This window comes from Amphiura filiformis, chromosome 16 (genome assembly GCF_039555335.1).
Source record: "Amphiura filiformis chromosome 16, Afil_fr2py, whole genome shotgun sequence".
Taxonomy (NCBI): domain Eukaryota; kingdom Metazoa; phylum Echinodermata; class Ophiuroidea; order Amphilepidida; family Amphiuridae; genus Amphiura; species Amphiura filiformis.
The window spans coordinates 36,797,581-36,805,114 of record NC_092643.1 but is presented as its reverse complement, the minus strand read 5'-3'; the positions used below and the strand labels follow the sequence as shown (position 1 = coordinate 36,805,114).

The following is a 7,534-nucleotide window of genomic DNA, read 5'->3' as shown; positions in this document are numbered from 1 at the left end:
CTCAGTCTCACTGAACTATGGATCACAGTGTTATAGTGCATACCACATGCTAAGATACACTGTTGCTATTATAGTCTATTGGTTGTTAAAACTGAATCACAACTATTTGATCTCAATCAAAAATTCTTGGACTTATTCACATTAATAAGTTTTGATGTGAAATTCTTGAGTAATGATGCCAGGTTGCGTACGTTTTTGTCATAGTTACTCAGCCGAGCTATAAAGTGACAATTGGGTAATTCCAAGCGCATGATTCCGCAATGCGAAGTTGCATATAAATTTCTTTTTATTGTAGCAGCCAAACATGTAGGTGAATAGCATAATGGAAACTATTTTTGGCAAGTGAATGATTAAGGTAGGAGAAACTTTCAAACCACCCTAATATCCAAATTTGAATAATATGCAAACTTTGCGTTGCAGAATGATGCACTTGGAATTGACAAATTACAAATCAACAAACTACTAGCTGTTATTAGCAAAATGTAAGCTGTGGTTTATAAATTATTGTACTAAATAATAACAAACCGTACAGGTGAAGCTCACTACTAACAGATTTACGATAGATGATAGCGTACAAACAGGTGAAGTCCAAGTGCTTTGTATGTACTGAAAATTCTGGCATATTCATGAGGGCAGATCATTCCAACGACCATGTCTGACGAATCACGCATGCCTTGTGTGGCTTCGGGTTAGTATTACGTGGGGCATTGAATGCCTTTAATGCCATAATTTTGTATACCACACTTCACAGAACGCTTAACCCTTGTCCATTATTAACAAATGATGTTGGGTCTTGGCAGTTGGTGAATCGCCTGTAGTTTATTAGCCTATGGATATATCTTTTCAAAGCCCACAACAACGCCAAGTGTTGATACTCTACAGAATGTCTTCATCATGACTATTAGGCCAAAAAAAAAATATTGTTGTGTTGCCCTCAAGTGCGAAAATGGGAAAGTTGGGTCGGACGGTCGGATTTCTTTTTTTTTTTTTAAACCTTCAGTTTTTAAAAATTCCCTCAAATATTAAATAATGCTTCTTCAATTAGGGGACATTTGTCAATTTTGACTTCTGGATACCTGTTAGACATCAATTAAAGACTAGTCTTTCAACAAAATATTAATTCAAAGTGAAAAACATTGATTTTTTGAACAAATCTGTAAAAATCATCATTCAAAAAAAAAAAAAAAAAAAATTGCGACCCTGATTTTTCAGAATTTAGGGTCGGACGGTTGAGGGCAACACAACAATTTTTTTTTTTTGCCTTATGCATAGCTTTATAGCAAAAATCAAAATCAAATCACAATTCTAGTCCCGTAAACCAGTACTCACAAATCAATTACAATTTATAATTACAAATTATGATTCATACAATATCACTAGGATCCACAACATGCTCATCTATCAGGGCACAGTTCTTCAACCCCAATACATTTGTACATTCATTGAATGACCTTTGAAAATTCGGGTACAAAAACTCATACTCTGCAACTTGAGGTCAAATTTTGCACTATTGTTTAATTGAGGTTATTGATCTATGCCATTGGGATGAGGCCATTGTGGTCCATAATGTATTACAAACCAGCATCCTCTGTCGTAAACAGTATGTCGTCACAACCACAAGAGTTTAAAAAAAGGTATCTAATAGACAAACAAATATGTACACATGTTGAGAACTTGTTTATTGGACTAGAATTATGATTTGATTTTACTTTAAAAATGTTGATACTTTTATGGTGTTCTCTCCCAAAAAACCCTCTCTTCCCGAAATAATCACAGACCCAACATTTAAAAATAACATACAATTTTTACCAGTACTTAATAATTAAATAACTTCCTTACAATACAAACATAAAAACAAACACACATCAGCCTGTTAAGGGACATCTTTTGCACTGCGATACAGGTTTGCCGTACGCCATACACGTGTGTCCTACGCATTCGCAGCATCCATCATGGAACCATCTCTGCCTGGTGGCGCCCATTGATGTACACGCTAACTCACATTTGTCCAATGATAGACATTCGTCCATGTAAACTATTACACATGCTGCTTCGTCGACGTCGTCTTCCGCGACTGTAGAATTGGCTGCATCAACTGTGTCTATCCCAGTTTTCTTGCCTGTGAAAGAAGCCAAATTATTATGTTTAGAAGGTGATTATCTGCACTCTTCAGGGGTACTACACCCCTGCCCAATTTTGTGCCTATTTTTGCATTTTTTCTCAAAAATTATAGAGCATTGATGACAAGTAAGATATGTATATTATAGGGGCAAGGACTACAACTACTGCACTGGAAATTTTATTTCAGCACAGACAACAGTTGTGGAGTTACAGTCAAAAATGAGGGAAACCCAATATTTGATCAATAAATCAATAACTACTTGCCTTGAGTTCCTGAATTTTCAGTGCAGTAGTTGTAGTCCTTGCCCCTATAATATACATATATCTTATACTTTTTGAGAAAAATGCAAAAATAGGCAAAAAATTGACCAGGAGTGTAGTACCCCCTTAAGGATTTTGGCTGATTTTAAGTTTATAACATGTACAAATTGGTATGATGCCATTCATATAGGTGCCCATTTGAGCAAGGTAAACATGCGTGATCAGTTGCATTATCATTCCTAACACTATACCATAAAAACTTGATAGTTAGCATATGTGCTTACTATCGAGCACTTTTGAAAAAACAAAATTGTACCAAAGTCAGGCGCTTTACCAACTGAGCTAATGGGGTTGAGACACATGAAACTATGGGCGTGATCACATCAGGCACTTTTGATGTAGGGATGTGGAGTCGACCCTACATCGAAACCACTTCCCCGTGTAGTGTGAACACAAAGTAAGTGGATTTGACCCTACATCAACAATGTGGATCGAAACTACCTGGTTGAGGTAGTTTCGACTCTAGGAGGTGGGTTAAATTTCGTAATGTGAACGCGATAATGTAGAGTCGATCCAGATCGACTCCACATATACAGGAAGTGGCTGTGGTCGTACGGGCCGAAATGGTGAACGTCAATGGAACAAAACGAACTGTACTCACTGGGAATTGACTTCATGACATTTACATGCTAAAAAATATTTCAGTCCACAGCATGCTCAACATAAGCTTACATAAATTACTTGTTTTATGATCAGACAGGCCATGTTTCTAGGGCGATCCCAAATAAATGGCTTATGGTTCTATATTCGAAGTTTTAGCCGCCACAATGTTACCGCTAATCGCATCTCTGGGGTGATGGCTTTACGAAATTTGGTATCTATGCTGCGTGGTAACGGCGTTTTACTTCCGGGTCGTTCTAACATCCGGGTATGTGGATTTGCTCCACTTACGTCATAACCCACTTTCGATGTAGATTAGCTTGGTAGTATGAACGCGAACTCAATGTGGATTCGATGTGGATCGACACCACTTCACTACCTAGGTACAAACCCACATTGTGTAATGTGAACACGCCCTATGTGTATCAATGATTTGCTCAAAACCCTTTGTGATTTTGGAGGCCAAAGTAAGCACTCGATTTAAAACAACCCCACAAAAGTACAAGTCCCTGAACTTTAAGCACTAGGATCATATTAGAATTTTGTAATCCAGAAAGGGCAATGTTATAATTAGTAATTGATTCTTGGACCAGGAACTCTCCAAAAAAAAAAAAAAAAAAAATGTTAAAACAAATCTATGCATGTATGGAAGACATAACCTTAATCTCTAGTCTAATTCAGCTAATCTCATTTGAAATTCACTCTCTCTCTCTCTCTGTGGAAGATTAAAGTCATGTCTTCAATAGAGGGTGTATGGATTTCAACTGGAATAGCCTATTTAGTTACTCACCACTATATTTATCAACCGCTGGTGATGCTGGTCTATAATGTTTGACATCTTCTTCTTCATGTGTTATTCTGAATACATTCCATTTAATTCTTGGATCTATTATGTTATCAGTCTCTGTTAATGCATCAAATAATGATGGGATTTGCATCAGGTTGGCTACGGTGCTGTGTTTGGAACTGCCTTGGTTGGAATGGTTTCTACGTGGACAAAGTCCTGTGAAAGAAAAAAGGTGTCTTAGATGTTACATAAGATCCATAATGGTGATAAGCAGGGACAGGAACTTTTTTTCTGTGCAATCTCAGCGCAATTGGCTATTTTTTTCCTATGGACAGGGATACATGATTTGCACTGAAAAGAAGTTCCGTGCAATCTCTGCGCAATTTGTTACATTTTCCCGTGCAAATCGCCTGTCCCTGGTGATTAGTAGGGGGACTATGTTGTGATATAGTGTCCCGTAGGATCTCAATATCCAGTGAGTATGAACAAGACTGCCCCATTAAAATGCAGCATAACTGCCACCTTATTTGGAGATTTATGAGATAAAAGGTCGTAAAAAATACAAATTGCAGTCATGTCAAGAGGATCTATAATGTTGATATGGAAGAAGCAGGCATTTCATAAAAAGCTGATGAGTACCAATCATTTTGATACAGCCTGTATGCTCTTTGGGACCCAAGGGGTAAGACAATAATATGTTGACAAAATGCAAGTGTTGTAGATTGTGGCCATCTTAGATTTCAAAATGGCTGCCATTTTTTATGAACCACTTAAACTTTGTCCTAAAACTTAAGCTTCATTACTTGCTGCTGATTTGCGAGTATGAAGTCTTACAACAATACATATATGCATTGTCCCCAACAATGGACCAAAGTAACATTAAAATGTTACCATGTTAGTTAGGGCCCATTTTGGAGTAAAGAAGGGCAGCATTACATGTACTAAGGGCCTATAAATATTGAGTATCATATAATTTTAGGCCTGCATTGGGCTATTCCCATTGAAATACATACACCCCATATGGAAGACATGGCCTTAATCACCCACACAGGGGGTGTACATTTCAAATGGAGTCTCCCATTCAGGTAACTACATTTGAAATTCATACCCCCTGTGTGGGAGATTAAGGTCATGTCTTGCACAGAGGGTGTATCGATTTCAATTGGAATAGCCAGTTTAGGTTTGACTTACCCATGCATGAGCAGCACTCTGACCATAAACCTCCCAAGCAACGTGTACAGTTGCCACAACAGGAGCAATTTTTCATATCGCAGGAGCAGGATCCAAGAAGCTGACACTTGCTGACGTCGGACGCGCACACATGCTCGTTACAAGCCGTCACTAGGTAAAACAGTACACAGGCACTTAATGTTGCCAACGCTACCTCTACACACCACCTCATGTTGTTGGGTGAACCTATATCTACCTGTAAAATGATAGAAAAAAAAATAGATTGGAAAAGGTTAGCTTGAGATGCTTTCAAGAAGCTGACACAGTTTGCTGACGTCGGACGCGCACACATGCTCATTACAAGCCATCACTAGGTAAAACAGTACACAGGCACTTAATGTTGCCAACGCTACCTCTACACACCATCTCATGTTGTTGGGTGATCCTATCTACCTGCGCATGATAGGGAGAAAAATAGATTGGAAAAGGTTAGCTTGAGATGCTTTCAAGAGCTGTTCAGAGGTGGCAAAGTGTGAATGTGCCATTGTGCCAAATGTGCCTAGCTCGTACCCTAACCCTAAACCTATAAGCCTAACCCTAACTTTCCGACTTGCAAACCATCTTTATATTTCGGACTAGCAAACCTCTTTTTTTCTGATTTGTGCAAGGCTTATTTTTTTACTTGCAAACTTATAGAAGTATTTGTTTTGTACTTGTTTATTTGTATACTTGTTGCTTCACTGGTTGCCGCAGCTGTTGCCGGGTTGTTTAGCACCCATATAACAGTGAACTTCTGATGTGGATAAAAATATCTTCAGATGGCCATATCGGGATAAGTTTTGGCCATGCGAAAGACTGACGCTGCCCAAGCCTAGGCCCTATATGTATACAAGAGCAAAATGTATGTCAGAAAGTTGAGTGTGAATTAAAGAATGCTGTTGATGGCACCTACATGTACAATAAACAGAACAGGATAAGATGATATATGAAGCATGTGAACTCAAATCCTTTCAAAACCTCATAAATCTGCATCTTTTCCACTCCAATACTCGGTTTCAAGTAACATCTGAGACCCTGTTCACATTAGAAAATTTCTTCATTCGATGAAGACAAGTTAATCTTGATTATTTAATTAAGCATGTGTACACATTACGCTGAACGAAGACGTGCACTGTACACACTTCATGAAAATTAACAAAGCTTGAACGAAGCTATTAACGCCCGGCTATTATTAAAGCGAAGGTCACTTGTCACGTGATCACTTTCTTTCGTTGAACGAAGCGAGCGTACACATTACAAAATTAGCCTCGTCAAACTAAATACTCCTTCGTCGAAACAACCTTTTAATCGTCGAAGGGCGTACACATTAGGAAAAAATCTTCATTTGAGGTTCGTTGAAAGAAGAAAATTTTCTAATGTGAACAAGGTTCATGATTCACCTGTACCTTTCAATGTGTCTGCTAAATATCTGGCACAACATTCTGAAACTCACTGACAATGTATGGTACATATCATTTAGGCTGACAATATTTTTATTGGCTGTAATTGCAATATACAATGTTTGCCCCAGTTAGTTTGACATTTTTTAATTTGATATAAATCACACCACCTAGCAAAATAGGTCATTGAAATTTATGGCAAAAATAGAATATTCCAATTCCTTTGAATGTTATTGTTTTCCCATGTTGGGTTGTGTAACCCTTGATAATGCAAATACAATGTTTAGGGCTACTACCACTACCAGCCTAGTTTAGGAATACTAACAGCCTTTATTAAGTGGAATAAGACCATACACTAAATGTCAAATTATTATTTATAGCTGCATGTACTGCTTTATACTGGTACTACATCATGTACAAAGCATGTATGTGGTGCAAGTTTGCATGATACTCTTGAAATAGCCTAGAAGCTTTTCCAAAACCAATGAACCTTACTTTAAGTTCCAGTATCACACAGTACTCCAGATACTATAAGGGAATGTTCAAAAATAACTTGGTGGGGGTGGAATTTTTTCATGTTACATTTCAAATCAAGGACAACTTGTGCACCTTTCCAGTCAGTACATGAATTATCACTGCTGGGATACATACCATGTATGAAAGGTACATGTACATAGCCTCCAAAATATGAAGTTTTATAGCCAATTTTAATGATGTATATTGGTGCTTCAGCTAAAACTTAATCTGAAACATGTTCAACTTGGTGAAAAGTTTTTATAATTTTAATTGAAAGAGCATTTGCTATTTTCATGCCAAAACTGTTTTGATCCTGACGTACCCGAGTGTACAAAAACCCTTGACCCCCTCTTCAGAGGACAAAAGCTTTTAGAACCCCCATGTGCCTCCCCCTGGTATTTCTGAACACTCCCTACCTAATAAAGTGCATGCCAAGACTCTGGTAAAATCCACCCACTGATAAACCATAAATATTTCAAGACAGATTACCTATTACAGCAAACTTACTTTGGCAATTTACAAAGTATACCTTGAAATAAAGTTAGTGCTGTTAACCTGACCTCTGACCTTTGAGGTTAAC

General features: G+C 37.8%; 1 protein-coding gene across 1 annotated transcript; it reads right to left on the bottom strand.

The window, feature by feature from the left end:
• Nucleotides 1-974: 974 nt before the first annotated feature.
• LOC140135939 (twisted gastrulation protein homolog 1-A-like) lies at nucleotides 975-5,243 on the bottom strand. Its single transcript, XM_072157635.1, has 3 exons — nucleotides 5,021-5,243; nucleotides 3,833-4,045; nucleotides 975-2,119 (listed from the first exon to the last, which is right to left on the bottom strand). Exons 1-3 carry the CDS (start codon nucleotides 5,229-5,231, stop codon nucleotides 1,866-1,868), a joined length of 678 nt encoding a protein of 225 aa, XP_072013736.1. The 5' UTR covers nucleotides 5,232-5,243; the 3' UTR covers nucleotides 975-1,865.
• Between the last annotated feature and the right edge of the window lie 2,291 nt (nucleotides 5,244-7,534).